Below are 17329 nucleotides of genomic sequence, written 5' to 3'. Positions count from 1 at the left end.
GCAGAACAGAAGATTTGTACATTTAAAGATACCTTTTTAATTACCAAGCATTGTTTTAATAATCCAAACTTTGAAACATGCATTTTATTGCAGTGTTTAAGTGACTTTTTGATTTTTTGTTATACATTCATATTGCTAAATAAACACCCTAAGGGGTCATGCCAATAAAACTTATAGAATTATAAGGGCTGATTATTGTTACATAAACAAATGTGTTCTAATCTGAATAATTACTAATCAATTAGTGACATTATTTAATTGTAATTTTTCTTACAAGTACATCTTAAAAAATGTTAAATTAGGAGTTATATTTATTTGGAGAAAAAAAAATTGTTCTATATTTACCATGTTTGCAGTATGCCAATCTAGACAAATGCTAGACAAACAAAATAGGGTATAAATATCTTATTATATGTTTAACATTTGTATTTATCACTGAATCCTCTTTAAAATTCAGACAAGTATTTTATATTACCCAGTATTGCCCAGTATTACCCTCTAAAACCCAGTAAAACCCGGGTTTTCCCAGTATTTCCCACTGGGCTGGGCAATACTCATAAAACCCGGTTTTTTTCCAATCCTGCTAGTAGAAAATTTAGAACAGTTAGCATAACTATCTTTTTAATTTTAGACTGTTATTGAAAAATTTAATATCAATATATGTATTATGAAATAACTATATAATTATATATCACAATATATACTTGGTGTATTTTCAGATGAAATAAAAATAAATTACCCAACAAAATGCATAAGATCGACGTAGCTCATTATCATATTCCATAGATTGAATCTATTGCCTTGCAATTTTGGGTGTCTCTCGTTTGGGTAGGAAGTTTTAATTAATATCACACACGAATATTCACAGGTTCTCAAATCAGCTTTTTAATTCAACGTTTTAGCAAGATCCTTACCCTATTTTACGTTATTTACATTCAATTTGATTGTTAACTCTAAACCTTTAGGATTTACATATAAAAAGAAGATGTGGTATGATTGCCAATGAGACAACTATCCACAAAAGACCAAAATGACACAAATATTACCAATTATAGGTCACCGTACGGCCTTCAACAATAAGCAAATCCCATACCGCATATAGTCAGCTATAAAAGGCCCCGATAAGATAATGTAAAACAATTAAAACGAGAATACTAACGGCCTTATTTATGTAAAAAAAAAATGAACGAAAAACAAATATGTAACACATAAACAAACGACAACCACTGACTTACAGGCTCCTAACTTGGGACAGGCACATACATAAATAATGTGGCGGGGTTAAACATGTTAGCGGGATCCCAACCCTCCCCCTAACCATAGACAGTGGTATAACAGTACAACATAAGAACGAACTATAAAAATCAGTTGAAACAGGCTTAACTCATCAGATAGACAAAAAATACAAGTGGACGTGGCCGGGTACTTATACATCCCGACACAAAAAGACACAATGCACAGATCTGAGAGTACTCGCAGTTATTTGACAGCTAGTTCAAAGCCATTAACAACTAATAAAAAATCATGCCTCTAAGACTAAGCAATCAATCCGTACACATCCAAAAAACATAGTTCAGGTTTACGAAATTTTGTCAGATTTTCATTATTGTCCTATGATACTGGGAACACATTACCCTGGTGTAGTGGTTAGTGCATCGGACTACTAACACAAAGGTTCCTGGTTCGATTTCTGTTTGGGATGAAAATTTCAGGAACTCAATTTTCGGCTGTCCCTTGACACCATTTGCGAGTATGGTGTTGAGGAAACGATGATAGTCCGTCGGACGGGAACGATAAATGGCTGGCCCTTGTTAAGACAGAGCCACATCTCTTGCACGTTAAAGACACCCTTGTAGATTTCGAAAAAGAGTAGGCTAATGCCGCTACAAGGCAGCACTCGCACCCGTAAAGTGGAAAGGGATTAATATAAGTTGCAAAACTTGTTTCCCAATCCACTATAAATAAATATGTTTAAACTAAACACATTTCCCCTATTATTCCGATGGTTCTGTTCATATAATACTGTGCAATAGCCTATTAATTGTTATTTACGAAGATTCCAACATATTCAAGATTTCCTTTCTATTGGTATAAGATCTAAATAATACCAATAAGGTAAAAGTCATGTATGTTTAATAAGTTGCTCAATTTAAGTTTTAAAGACTGAACAAACGAAAATTAATCGTTTTTTTGCGACTTGGAGAAAAGTGCAAACTTGAAATGAGTTATCTTAATAAAAAAGACAAGTAATGAAAAGGGATGGTAAAATAGTTTTGCACTAACGTTTTGATGCGTACTTACCATCCCCGCACCTAATTGTAGTTTAATTCAACGTCAGAATAAAGAAATATGCTCGGGATTTTGTAAACATAAATAAAGCAAATATGGACAATAACGTTCTTTTTTCTAAACACATGAAGCTGACATCAACATTTTCAGTAAGGGTCTGCAGTTTGAAGTCGTAAATCAACTGATTGGAAACAAAGCACGCTGTACATATTTTTCTTTTAGTGCTTATTAACACAAATGCATGTGCAGCAACTCATCCTAGATGAATGAAAAATTATTTCAGACGGCCAAACAAAAGACAACCATACAAACTCCACCTTCAGTGTGTTTATTGTCTGAAAATAAGATATTTTCTATTTTGAAATAAAAGACTGGTTATAAATTCTATTGTACTGTGTCTAGTATCCTAGTCTTTAGTGACGCCAACGGATTACATAAACCAAAAAAATGGAAAACGCTCCATTATATATAATGATGAAGTCTAAACATTGTCCACGGGAGACAGTTGAATATAGGAAGAGATAAACATGGAATGTGTAAAGATGATCCTCACTTTAACTCTATTGGTACTGTTAAAGGAAAGTAAGGGGACACCAAGATGGACGAACAGAGATTTATATCCATGTAAGTACTTTAACTCTCCTGGTACTGTTAAAGGAAAGTAAGGGAACACCACGATGGACGAATAGAGATTTATATCCATGTAAGTAATTTTTACTCTACTGGTATTGTTACAGGAAAGCAAGGGAACACCACGATGGACGAATAGAGATTTATATCCATGTAAGTACTTTAATTCTACTTGTACTGTTAAAGGAAAGTAAGGGAACACCACGATGGACGAATAGAGATTTATATCCATGTAAGTACTTTAATTCTACTTGTACTGTTAAAGGAAAGTAAGGGAACACCACGATGGACGAATAGAGATTTATATCCATGTAAGTAATTTAATTCTACTTGTACTGTTAAAGGAAAGTAAGGGAACACCACGATGGACGAATAGAGATTTATATCCATGTAAGTACTTTAATTCTACTTGTACTGTTAAAGGAAAGTAAGGGAACACCACGATGGACGAATAGAGATTTATATCCATGTAAGTAATTTTTACTCTACTGGTATTGTTACAGGAAAGTAAGGGAACACCACGATGGACGAATAGAGATTTATATCCATGTAAGTACTTTAATTCTACTTGTACTGTTAAAGGAAAGTAAGGGAACACCACGATGGACGAATAGAGATTTATATCCATGTAAGTAATTTTTACTCTACTGGTACTGTTACAGGAAAGTAAGGAAACACCACGATGGACGAATAGAGATTTATATCCATGTAAGTACTTTAATTCTACTTGTACTGTTACAGGAAAGTAAGGGAACACCACGATGGACGAATAGAGATTTATATCCATGTAAGTACTTTAATTCTACTTGTACTGTTAAAGGAAAGTAAGGGAACACCACGATGGACGAATAGAGATTTATATCCATGTAAGTACTTTAATTATACTTGTACTGTTAAAGGAAAGCAGGGGAACACCACGATGGACCAATAGAGATTTATATCCATGTAAGTACTTTAATTCTACTTGTACTGTTAAAGGAAAGTAAGGGAACACCACGATGGACGAATAGAGATTTATATCCATGTAAGTACTTTAATTCTACTTGTACTGTTAAAGGAAAGTAAGGGAACACCACGATGGACCAATAGAGATTTATATCCATGTAAGTACTTTAATTCTACTTGTACTGTTAAAGGAAAGTAAGGGAACACCACGATGGACCAATAGAGATTTATATCCATGTAAGTACTTTAATTCTACTTGTACTGTTAAAGGAAAGTAAGGGAACACCACGATGGACGAATAGAGATTTATATCCATGTAAGTACTTTAATTCTACTTGTACTGTTAAAGGAAAGCAGGGGAACACCACGATGGACGAATAGAGATTTATATCCATGTAAGTACTTTAATTCTACTTGTACTGTTAAAGGAAAGTAAGGGAACACCACGATGGACGAATAGAGATTTATATCCATGTAAGTACTTTAATTCTACTTGTACTGTTAAAGGAAAGCAGGGGAACACCACGATGGACCAATAGAGATTTATATCCATGTAAGTAATTTTACTCTATTGGTACTGTTACAGGAAAGTAAGGGAACACCACGATGGACGAATAGAGATTTACATCCATGTAAGTACTTTACCTATTTTTGTTTACATTTTACAAATTGTGACTTGGATGGAAAATTATCACTCATACCGCATCTTCTATTATCGGACTAATTAATGTTTAATTATTGAAATAAGTAGTTTACAATTGATTTAAATGTGAAATACTTATATTTTCTTTTTCATTTTCACAAATATTTAATTTCATATACTGTACAGTTCTCTTTTTCAATTTGGGTTCTAAATGCTTTTCGATTTCTTACATAGTTCTGCTTTTTCTTTATTTTTTTATTTGATGTCACTGACACGCCTTTTGAAGATCAAACATATATCTGGCGTACAATTCGACCTTTACAATGAGTTGTTTTATACTACTATTTGTATGCAATTTTATGGTAATATTGTACTTAAAGCGAGGAAATCACTATGTGATCCTTGTAAACTCATCGAACCTTTAAACAAACTTATTAGTAAGGGTTATCGTACCAATATTGTAATTAGATCTCTGAATATAGTTCACATTGGCACTAATATTGATTTTGTCATTAGCAAATTAAAACATAACTAAATTTCATTATCTTTTGAGGCGAGATGTATAGGGGACACAGCCACGTTAACTTTTATTTCTATAGAAGTAGTAACTTCACTATACTACTACCTGTCGATACATTTATTTTTGGCATTGCACAAGTCATGTCTTCTTTGACTATTAATGACGTTAAAATACTAAATCCCTGTGATGTGTTTTAGTCGATTTTAGTCTCTGATGCATGATTTTTTACTATTAATTGGTTTTGGCTTTTAACTAGCTGTCAGTAACTGCGAGTACTCTCAAATCGTATTTTCTTGTTAATTCGACCTGTAGATACTGTTTATAATGCTTTTTTGTCATTTTTTATTTATATGGATCTTTCTTGTATACCAGCTTTGATTATTTGTAATATCTTCAATTTTTCACTTATTCTTACAACATTTGTATAAACTTCAAGATTATAAAAAACCGGTTTTTTTCTAAAGTGAACATTGATTGGTTAAATATTTCTCAGTGTGTTTGAATTTGTTTGTAAGCCTTTTGGTCATGAATGTTTGTCTCTAATATTTAATTAACTGTGCATTTGTATTCAGATATCGCAGATCAAATTTATTCGTTCATTGTGTAATCATACGTTTTTTGATTGAGTTAAGTCTGCCAATTGATATTTTATCGTATGTTTTTATATGTTGTGATGTTATGCTATTGTTTCAGAAAAAGGGAGAAGGTTTGGGCCCATTAAAACGTTTAATCCCGCTGCAAATGTTTGCACCTGTCCTAAGTCAGGAATCTGATGTACAGTAGTTGTCGTTTGTTTATGTAATATATACGTGTTTCTCGTTTCTCGTTTTGTTTATATAGATCAGACCGTTGGTTTTCCCGTTTGAATGGTTTTACACTAGTAATTTTGGGGCCCTTTAAAGCTTGTTGTTCGGTGTGAGCCAAGGCTCCGTGTTGAAGGCCGTACTTTAACCTATAATGGTTTATTTTTTTAATTTTTATTTGGATGGAGAGTTGTCTCATTGGCACTCACACCACATCTTCCTATATCTAAGGATTTGTAAGATATTGATCAATCATGATTTGTGGGTATGTAATAATGTTGATGGTCTTTGTAAGATATTGATCAATCATGATTTGTGGGTATGTAATAATGTTGATGGTTTACTATTCCTGTAAACTTTCCATTCATAAGAATGATCGTTCTGTCTCCCTTATCTAATGACGTTTGTGTATCTCAGCTGACACGATTATGTCCCACTTATAAGCAACAAATGAAACATCAGTAGGTTTGTGTTGGTGATAACACCAGTTCCTGTATCAACTTGATTCTGGAGTTTTGTTGGTTGTTGGTTAGTATGTCTGCCGGATATTAGATATTGATTTCCAGTTTTGTTTTTGTTTGCAGTACTGTATACTGGATCGTCAGTGTTGTGCTACTAGCATTTGATTCCTGGTACCAAAAATGTTTTTAAATAAAATCCGTAGGTCAATTGCTTACTTACAATAGAATATTAAGATTGATAAAAAAGAGGGACGAAATATACCACAGGGACAGTCAAACTCATAAATCGAAAATACAGTGACAACGGCATGGCTAAAAATGAAAAAGACAAACAGACAAACAATAGTACACTTGACACAACATAGAAAGGTAAAGAATAAGCAACATGAATCTAATTGTTTTAGCTTGGAATTGGCAACATGTAAAAAGAAGTGAAACAGTACAGGGCATTAGAGACGACAGTTACCGAGGACAGAATACTTTCTCATCTTGCTTAAAAATCCTGGCCATGGAACTATATCATAGTGGGGATCCCCAAAGATTTCTTCTGGTAGATCAAGGTAAGTACTACATTCTTATATAATTTACAATAGACTTTAGATAGAAAAAACAATCAATAGCAAAGCATATGTATGTTTTTCATAAAATCTAACAAACAAACAAAAACGAATCAGAACTGCAAACATTTTAAGGGCTTTTATGTGAACGCCCGTCTTGTCCACACATGATTTATTTGTTGCGATTGAATAAATGATGTTGAAATTAAAACAAAATTATTTAGGAATGTTGAGAAAATGAAAAATAAAACGAAATCTAGTTACAAATATTGGTGATACAATCTGTACCTAGGTGTAGGAATATACATATAGTTTTATCGAACAGAAACTGTATTTCTTATTTTAGAAAATGATATCGGATCTTAACATCCTATTTCAAGTTTAGGCAAATAAATTTAAAACCTAAATAATACCATACAATGATTCAAAGTCTTGGTTTTTGAGATTTTGGTTGACAATAAATGAAATTGATAATATGCTTGATTGCCTTTACTGGTTATAACATCTCTGTAAACATTAGACCGATATTTATATTTGATTAAGCTTGACGTATGAAATAGAATACAGAAATAGTGTGTGAAAATTTCTTGAGAATTCATATAAGGCAATGCTGATGAAGAACATGGTCGTTGTTTTATTCTTTTACATTTGTCATTTCGGGGCTTTTTTAAGCTGACTATGCGATATTGGCTTTGGTCATTGTGAAGGCCGTACGGTGACCTATAGTTTTTCATTTCGGTGTCATTTGGTCTTTTGTAGACATTTCATTAGCATTTATTTCACACTTTCTTTAATGCGGCCATTGTATTTGCCTTCTTATGTGTGAAAATTTATAAAGAATTCTTATACGGCAATGGTTGTTCTAAATTAAAAAAAATATCAGTTCATTATTTTTCTGATATAGATACATTGTACATGCATTAGTTTTCAAATGAAAGATGATAGTAAAACAAGGATAACAAAAATAGTTCACACAACCCGACAATAAAAGGCTGTCAATTATCCGAACAAGTTAAAACTACTGCCATGTACATGTAACTGACTTGGTAGGGACACTTTCAGAAGAAAATAGTATGTCTGGTTTATTGATCATTTGGCTACTATACCTCATATGCATCCTCTTGGTTATTGTTGCTCGATTTTAAACTGTTGTTAAGGTAATGATTGACTTTTGGGTGCTGTAATATGACCCTGCCGGGGCGTTCAAGGTCATTTTTGTCTGTTTTCCGTCCATCCGTCCAATGTTTGTATCTTCACTTGGATTTGCGTGATCAAAATTAAAACAAAATCATACACAATGACAAAAACCATCACAAGAAGACAGAGATAAATTTGTAAGTCATTTACCGTTCTAGAAATATTCTGATTTATAACTTGGACACATCAAAGCTTATTACAATTCTTCAGAAGGGTATTTAGTCGTATCTTCAGAATTCTTCTTCATATTTTATTTTTTATTCAAGGCATGTATCCTTTGATATTCATTCTTTTGAACAGTTGTATAAATATTGCTAGAATATTTTGGGACCACAGATATATATTCACTGCCAATATCCCAAGAAATAAATGATTAAAAATAAAAGTAAAATAATCTTAAAAAACAGAAGTATTATTTCCTTTTTTTCAGAAGGCATTTTGAATAAAGAATCTGAGACTACAGGAAAACCAATTACTGTAGTGGTTTCCGAAATAGATCATAGTACTCCTGTAACAATCACAGGACTGGGTCCCTTTTCTACATCTCAACTCACAAAACAAGTTGTGATGATACCAGGTAGTGGAAAGTGTGCCAAAGCCACCATTACGTCACACGAACTGTTGCTGCTTGGTTTTAATATAACTAAACAGATCCAGGTAACAGTGCCGACACCCTACGGACAGATTGATATGGCTCAAGCGGTGATGTAACTGGTGAACCATGAAAGGAGAAACATTCAGATAAAGACTAAAAGAAAGATAAGACAACTGGAAGTTAGCCTATTTCAACAATATAATTAATAAAAATAAAGTTCAGCAAATAAAATTATATCTTATTGTCTTATTAGTATTATAATATTCAAAGTTGAAAAAAAAGCGATACATGTATATCGTGAGGTTTGGGATATGGGGTTCTTTAATAAGAGTAATCTTACATTTTTAATGCCATTATTCTTTATTTTTAATGAATTCCGCCTATTTTTCTCTATTCTTATTTGTTTTGACCCTTAATTCTGAACATTATTCTGTATTATGTTAACCCCATCCAGACCCTCAATTATTCAGTTCGTTTGTCATATCTATGCACAGTGTACTGCTACAGTGGTCCATCAAAACTAACAATGAAAAACAAATTTCATACAACAACATTGTAAATAGACAGACATGAATGATATAGACCTCATCAAAGACGACACAGTATTCATTAAAATGAACCCAAGTTAACGAAAACCGTATTGAAATCAGAAGTATCAGCAGTAAACATTTCGGTTCCAATTCTTTAAATAAGAGATCATACTAATTTATATAAATATATATCCATCCGTAACACAACTCCTGTAATGTAAATTAATGTGTTCTAGAAGGGATTCGTATACATCAGTAACGGCTCTCCGTCCGTAACATAACATAGGTGCTGTAGATCGGTCAACATCAGAAATGGCTCTGTTCCATTGTTTAAACGTAGAGGCTATAATTACTAATTTTTAGCTGTCCGTCTGTCTGTTACAGAACTAAGGTGCTCTAGAAGGGTATGCAGTAATTGTTTCTATTTTACGGATTTTAAGTATAGGGCACAAAATAAATTAGGTGAGGTAGGACGGTAGGTAGTTACTGTTTCTGTTCCCCTTTTCTAAATAAGAGGGCATACTCATTTTCAACTGTGTGTCTGTGGTTCAGAACACCCCTCATGTGCTCTACAAAGATAGGCAGTAACTGATTTTATTCCAGGATTCTAAAGTAGAGGCCACACTAATTTACATTTATAGATATAGGAAGATGTGTTATGAGTGACAATAAAACAAGTCTCCATCCAAGTCACAATTATAAAAGCAAACCATTATAGGTTAAGGTACGGTCTTAAACACGGAGCCTAGGCTCACACCGAACAGCAAGCTACATGTATAAAGGAGCCCCAAAAATTACTAGCGTAAAACCATTCAAACGAGAAAATCAACGGTCTATAATCTATATAAAAACGAGAAACGAGAAACATGTATGTACGTCCGTCTGTTATAATAATCAGGTGTTGTAGAAAAGTAAGAAGTAATTGTTTCTGTTCCACGGTTCTGAAGAAGATATATAAAAATAAATAATTGCAACAGACTAACTGCGGACCGCTCATAGAGTTATTGCAATATCCATTAACGAACAGAGAACCTGGCAATCTCTAACATCGGAGTTAACGTCCCAGTTCCAATTGGCCGCGGATGCTTGCACATTCGCAACAGACAAACGGATGCACAACGTTGGCAGGGTTGGTCAGACGGAGCACACACATTTCTATTACACAGGTTCCCTTAATTACTTTGGGTAGGGGTGGTGGCGGTAGTGGTGCTTTTGTTCTATCATCTACAAAATCGGTTACACTGCTTCCTTTAATGTATTATATCAGGTTTGAAATCAACACATATAAAAGCGCTATTCTCAATCAAAACCTTACATACTTGACAGCAACAGTAAAACTTACAAAGTGTCTACGTATTCAAACACCCCTGTATTTCAATTGACGTGATTTGAGCGTACACAATGAGGTAGAAGAAAAGCTCTTCTGGCTAATGAAATTGTTACAGTCACTGTGTTATTTTTCATGTACATTTTCTTCATATTTACAGTAAAATAATAAAACAAAATAAAACATTTCAGCTTTCAAGAGAGGTGAAAAACATTCAATAGCATAAGTAGAAAATAAAGTGACATCGCCAAGATGTCCAGGGATTGCGGCCGACTGGGTTTCAATCACTTCGAACAATTCATTGCTTAACGTTCAGTGGCAAATATTTAAAAAAAAAGGTGGTATAATTTTCAAGTAGACAATTAACTCCTAATTTCAATTAATGTGGATATAATCAATTAAAGACAACCGTAGTGCTTCAACAATGAAGAAAAGCTTATACCGTATACTTGGCTATAAAAGGTTGTTCGGGAAAAATCCATTGCCCCCCCCCCCCCCGAAAATCAAATGGTTGCTGCCTAATTGTACATCCCAACAACAAAACAGACACTTAGTACAGATCTGAAGGTACTCGCAGTTGAATTATACCTGTTTGAAAGCGCTGAACATGCAATGAGGTTAATGTTGAAACAGGATGAAGTGTGTCAAAAGAGAACAGCAGAAATTCATGTGCACAAATATAGCGCATATAGCCATCGAAAAAAAAAAACAATTTATCAAAATGTTAACATTTTGCGCGATGTGATGTCAAACATTTGGTTATTATGTCAATAGCCGTAAGGTTGTTTTATCATTGTCATTTTTTATCTCGATATTTTCATACTAAATTACAAAAAAAATATAGTTATTATTTAAAGTGTGACTAAAAAATTAAAAGTCCGTCTCGTCACTTTCTAATTTAAATCATAAACAAACCCTTACATTCGCTACAAATGTATTAAAATAAACAATTTATCTTACCATTTAAAATCGTATAAATAACAAAGGATAATTTCCGGGTCAAGGGTAATAAATAGATAAACTGGATACTTGCCAATTAACTTCCTCAATCATTTTTGGTTTTCCAATTTTTGCTTTCGTTTTAAAAAATGTTATATTAATGCTGGATTAAGTTTATTCTGAATTTTAAACTTAACAAAGAAAGGTAAGTTAAAAAAATATTAAAAATATTAGATATATTTTATAAATTTGGATGATATGAACAAGCAAATTTTCCACAAAAAAATCAAAAAGAAATTATACAGATTTGTACCTTTTAATAAAATATTGTTACCTGTAACTGAGACCTGTAAAGGCTTCAAACTGACATTAAATACATGGTGTAAGAAGTAACATGAGTAATGCAACACAAACCATCTGTACATTTTCTTTAACAATTATTGTTTTTCAGTTTCGCTTTTGATTTGCTTATAATATTTTGTCTTTAGATCTCAAATAAACCTATTTTCCCTGCTTGCTATTCGTAATTGTTTTAGGATTAATTAAACAATTGTACAATTGCTGTAACAGTTGTAATTGTTTTGAGGTTATATCTTGTACGATTGTTGTTTTAGTTGTTTCAAACCAGGCTTGGAACCGCCAAAGTAGAAGAAAATGCAGTGGTGGAAAGCCTAAGGTTTCTTATTTTCTAAAACTGTCAACAAAGTTAATGTTTGTTATATGACGGAAACTTATTTGACTGGGATAATGTCGGGTAAAATATAAATTTCAATTATTCTGTTTCATCATTATTATAAAAAGTTAAGAAGTCCTTGTGTTTATTTTATTTAGTCGCTAAAATATATCCTCAAGATTTATTTATTATTGTGGCAATTTAAGTAGAAATCTATATGCAAGAGTTGTGTAATTTTAGAATATAATTTAAAAGGTAATAAACTGAATCTTTATTAGATTATATTCCGTAAAACATTTATCAACCAGCCATGACGTTTTCATCGATCATTAAATTACATCTTAAAAGAATTTTAAACAACAAGAACGTTATCGATATTGTAACATAACATGTTACATGTATATGTAAATGAAATGGCAAAAGTAAAAGTTAACACTAATTTTACTATAATTTTTATAAATATAGACTTATATTGTGTAAATACACATTGGCGGATCCAGGGGGGGGGGGGGGGGGGGGGTTCCGGGGATTGGACCCCCCTTTTTTTTGGCCGATCAATGCATTTAGTGCATATAGATTAGACCGTTGGTGTTCCCGTTTAAATGGTTTTACACTAGTAATTTAGGGGCCCTTTATAGCTTGTTGTTCGGTGTGAGCCAAGGCTCCGTGTTGAAGGCCGTACTTTAACCTATAATGGTTTACTTTTTAAATTATTATTTGGATGGAGAGTTGTCTCATTGGCACTCACACCACATCTTCCTATATCTATTTGAATGATGACATATAGTTGGAACCCCCATCCTCCTTTGTCCTGGGTTGGGAACCCCCCTTTTTTTAAATAGCTGGATCCGCCCCTGATACATGAATTTATAGTAAGATTACAAGTCGTATATTGGTGCTGAGTTTACAAGGCATTTGTTTTTAACCGGGTCACTTTGTCGTTCGCGTCTGTCACTTATCTTGTAATTTTTTTTTTGTCACCAACCAACAGACTCAAACTGAAATAAATATCTATTTTGCAAGCTTTGTTCAAGTTTTTTTTAAATGTTTATGTTTGGTACATGTACTAACCAAGGACACGTGGCGTTCCTTGTAAATTAACACGATCTTATTGATTATATATAGGCTGTCACAGACGTCTTATGTTACTGCTATTATTACTATTACAATATAATACGTCGTGTCTAAATTATTAATACGATATAAGAATTATAAATATTTCAAATCAAAAGATAGAATGATAAACTTCTAAATATTTTAAAAATATTTCGACTTCGAGGTCACTGAACAAAATTATTTAAATGTCAAAAAGGTCCTCTGGTTCAGTAAAGTTGGCACCATTAATGTAAATCTTTACGACGTCTGTTAAAATGTAACTATACAATATCTTATTTCAGATTTAAATAATTTTTTGGGGGCTAATTAGTTTCCTTTGATATATTTTTTTTGCTTTGACACTAAAATAACATTTGTATTTGCAACACTGTTTATAACTTGTTTACAACAGTAATGATCAGCCTTGATTCACACGTTGATTTAATTAATGTTTATTTGTGAAAAAAACTGGAAACTTGCATATTAACATTCCCCTATTTCTTGATAACCCTTCATACTTCAAATTATAGAGAACTAAGAGTAAATCAAAGCTCATTGAATTACGTATCTGTTATAATTTTTCTTCTTCACAAAACACCAGTTAGCAAAACATATGCGTAAATATTGAGTCGCCAACAAAGACGAAAGTCAATACTTCTTCTTCTTCTTTCCTCTATAACATCCTCCAATAGTTGAAGTACACCAACTTTAAACCTTACTAAATTAAAGTTGGTTAAACTCTTATATAATTAATTATTCAGTGAAAACATAACTATTCAAAAATAACATTAAAAAATATATATATACAGTTAAATCCTTGCAAAAATAATAATAAAAACTTCTATGTACATTTAAAATGTGTCCCAATTTAAAGCTTAAGGTTATTAATAAAGTTTTAAGAAAGTTTTGAATATTATTTACAGGGCATACATCATAGTAAAAAATCTTCACATTCACTAAAACAATGTTACTAAAAGGTAAGAAGAAAAATACTTATTTTACATGTAAGTCTTCTAAAGTTTTTAACATGCGCAATAATTGGAGAATACAGATTAATTATTACTTTAATTAAAATTGTCGAACCGATTAATGTCATTATTTTTCTTTTGATTTTTTGAGTTTTAACGCCACAATGTTTTGGCCATTTCGTTTTTATTGGTCGAAGAAGCTGGAGTGTCCGAAGAAAACCATTTACCTCCGATAGGCAAACTGACAATCCTATTAGTCTTGGAGTCGAGTGCAAATGCACGACCGGGGTTCTAACTCACAACCTCAGTTTTGACCGAGTAGTGATTACAGTAGTAACTACTTAGACCACTCAGCCACCCTAACATCATTATACATTTATAAGTAATATGATAGAGAATGTAAACGGTCTTACCGAATATCAGAAAACAGCCAATTTAAACACCTATAAAAACGGTTCTACAATTAGATTTTGTAATCGATAATTCTGTAATCAACAGGTTGTCTATGTGAGTCATGTCAGTCGGCATTAGAGTTGTTCGTGGTCCAGACTGGAGTTATGGCGACAAAGATGGAGGAGAAGGTCACGTAGGATCAATAATTGCTGTCAGTCAAGATAATACATGTGACGTAGTATGGGACAATGGCCGTGAAATGAAGTGTAACATCGGAAAAGGAGGATCACGTGATTTGAGAGTCGTTGACAATGCACCAGCAGGTAGATGTATTGAAGAAGAGGAAATAAAGAATAAATCACCAATGACAAAAACAAGCAACTAATATAAAAAAAGAAGATATGGTATGATTGCCAATGAGACAACTATCCACAAAAGACCAAAATGACTCAGACATTAACAACTATATATAGGTCACCGTGCGGCCTTCAACAATGAGCAAAGCTCATACCGCATAGTCAGCTATAAAAGGCCCCGATAAGAGAATGTAAAACAATTCAAACGAGAAAACTAACAGCCTTATTTTTGTAAAAACTAAGCCTATGCTTGGCATTAAAGCCTCATTCTTTACACTTTTTGTCTTGTACAGGATAGACATGCTCATGAACACACATTACAATTAAGGGTTTTCTCAGAACTATTGAAGAGCAAACAAGTGTGATCAAATGTATGAAATGGTTTTAGGTTTTGATAACAACTCTAAAAGACTTTTTTTTTTAAATTCGACGCGATTCAAATGGTTTTGAATTAAACAAATGGGGTTGAAAATAGTCACACAATCGCAAGTGCAAAATTGAATTAAATGTTTTATAAAATTAAAGTTTTTGTGACACCTTTTGTCCGTCCATATGCCGAATAAGCGTTACACATTTGTAAGGATGTACAGTTACAAATTTAATGACGGTTAATAGATATAGTAAGATGTGTTATGAGTGCCAATGAGACACCTCTCCATCCAAATGACAATTTCTAAAAGTAAATTTAACCATTATAGGTCAATGTTCAAGTATGATACAGGAATTTGCAGGATGCTGGCTATTATTGTGTAACTTTACTGTCTTTGCACTGCATACTGCTAGTTAGGTGATATATGTATATTAAACTATATTTACATTAATGGTGTTTTTCTTCTGGAAACTAGGAGAGCACAGAATAAAGCGTATAATTTCAGAAACTGTGAAATATTCCTGCCAAGATTTGTTTCCAGATTCTTGAAGCCCTGAAAGAAACGTATATTTCCCGCCATTACACTGTCAAATAATTTTCATCATCACAAAATGTATTATAGATCGCAAAATATTTGTTTTAATTTTTACGCAATGCTCAGCCTGGTAATTGATGGTTGAATTATAAGACAATGTACAACAAATATATGTAACGTTTCAGGTGTGAAGCACTTAGGTGTACAATGTGACGAATGCAAACAGAGGACTGTAATAGGAACACGTTGGAAGTGTTCCGTATGTGACGACTACGATTTGTGTACTATTTGTTACTATGGTGACAAACACAATCTGAGTCATCAGTTTTTGAGAATTAACAAGCAGTCGAGTAAACCGTAAGCATTTCACATAATTATATTCAGTTGCAAAGCAAATGTAAAGATATAAATAGGGTTTTCTATCATTAAACATAACTAGAAAACACCCGCGAAATCGGGGGCATTCAGAGCGTATTTGAAAGGATGTAAAGTGTTGTACTTGGGGACAGGAAAATGTTTTTTTTAACCCTCCTCCTTTATTTCCAAAATTCCCATTTTTTCACGGTTTTCTATTAATTTCATTATGAAAATACATTTAGTGTACATGTATTATGAACATTCCAGTCAGGAGCCTATTATTCAATATGGTTCAGTGATATTTGTTTTTCGTTCATTTTTTGTACATAAATAAGGCTGTAAGTTTTCTCATTTGAATATTTTACATTGTCATTTCGGAGCCTTTTATATCAGACTATGCAAAGTTATGAATAGGGTTTTCTATCATTAAACATAATAATAAGTAGAAAAGATAAGCCATTGTCTAGACAGAGTTGGTAAACAAGAGAATGTACGATAGAAGAATGGTTGACTTGATAACCTTTTTGTAACGTGAAAATTAAAAATCCAAAAGAATTTCATCTTAGACTTTTTGAAAAAAATCTTATATTATTCACAAGACATGATTTGATACATTTGTATAAGTATAGATTATTTCTATCCAACATATTTGATTTATGCTTTTATGAAGTCCGCACTTTGAGCTATAATTGTTTTATAGAATTTCTTAATGCATTGAGACTTGAATGGAAGGTTGTAATCATGTTCATACCACACCTTCCTTTCTTTTTATGTATATAAGCGAGAAAATACTACGCAACGCATTATCTAAACGAAAATAACATTTGAAAAATTAACAAACTTCAGTTTCTCTGTTTTCAATTCAAATTCCTCTCGGAGGGTTATATGTGACTTTTCGTCAGCACCGAGGTATCAACACAACACTCTAGAAAATAACCCACTTGCGCCTTATAACCATTTTATTAGTTTATTTTGACATTTAGAATAAAGCTTCCTAAGAGAGCAACGTCACAGAGAATGAGAGCCTTGGGGATATTTCCAGGAGCTGTGGTATTACGGGGTAAAGATTGGTCCTATGGAACACAAGATGGTAAGTACTACAGGGGCGGATCCAACCATTTTAAAAAGGGGGGTTCACAACCCTGA

At 32.8% G+C, this 17329-nt stretch overlaps 2 protein-coding genes across 3 annotated transcripts in view; both read left to right on the top strand.

Annotated features, from left to right (window-relative positions):
• The first annotated feature begins 2572 nt into the window (after positions 1 to 2572).
• On the top strand, positions 2573 to 8820 carry LOC134701212 (uncharacterized). The gene is made up of 3 exons (XM_063562348.1): positions 2573 to 2913; positions 6696 to 6851; positions 8476 to 8820. The coding sequence occupies exons 1-3, from the start codon at positions 2817 to 2819 to the stop codon at positions 8754 to 8756; spliced, it is 534 nt and encodes a 177-aa protein (XP_063418418.1). The 5' UTR covers positions 2573 to 2816; the 3' UTR covers positions 8757 to 8820.
• Positions 8821 to 11527: 2707 nt separating this feature from the next.
• The window catches only part of LOC134701146 (E3 ubiquitin-protein ligase MIB2-like), a 28468-nt gene continuing 22666 nt past the window's right edge, over positions 11528 to 17329 (top strand). For both annotated transcript variants that reach the window (XM_063562291.1, XM_063562290.1), the window contains exons 1-4: positions 11528 to 11641; positions 14671 to 14888; positions 16012 to 16183; positions 17167 to 17273. In XM_063562291.1, coding sequence (XP_063418361.1) covers positions 14687 to 14888; positions 16012 to 16183; positions 17167 to 17273 — 481 coding nt within the window. In that variant the 5' untranslated portion in view covers positions 11528 to 11641; positions 14671 to 14686. The remainder of the gene's footprint in view (positions 11642 to 14670; positions 14889 to 16011; positions 16184 to 17166; positions 17274 to 17329) is intronic.

Source organism: Mytilus trossulus, unplaced genomic scaffold (assembly GCF_036588685.1).
Source record: "Mytilus trossulus isolate FHL-02 unplaced genomic scaffold, PNRI_Mtr1.1.1.hap1 h1tg000233l__unscaffolded, whole genome shotgun sequence".
NCBI lineage: Eukaryota > Metazoa > Mollusca > Bivalvia > Mytilida > Mytilidae > Mytilus > Mytilus trossulus.
This window is presented reverse-complemented; position numbering and strand designations above follow the sequence as displayed.

Excerpts from the sequence above, each read along its gene's own strand:
- LOC134701212 (XM_063562348.1), top strand. The coding sequence starts at position 2,817 with ATGGAATGTGTAAAGATGATCCTCACTTTAACTCTATTGGTACTGTTA. Across the intron at positions 2,914-6,695 it reads GAACAGAGATTTATATCCAT|CTTGGAATTGGCAACATGTA; the intron begins GTAAGTACTTTA and ends TAATTGTTTTAG. Across the intron at positions 6,852-8,475 it reads ATTTCTTCTGGTAGATCAAG|AAGGCATTTTGAATAAAGAA; the intron begins GTAAGTACTACA and ends CCTTTTTTTCAG.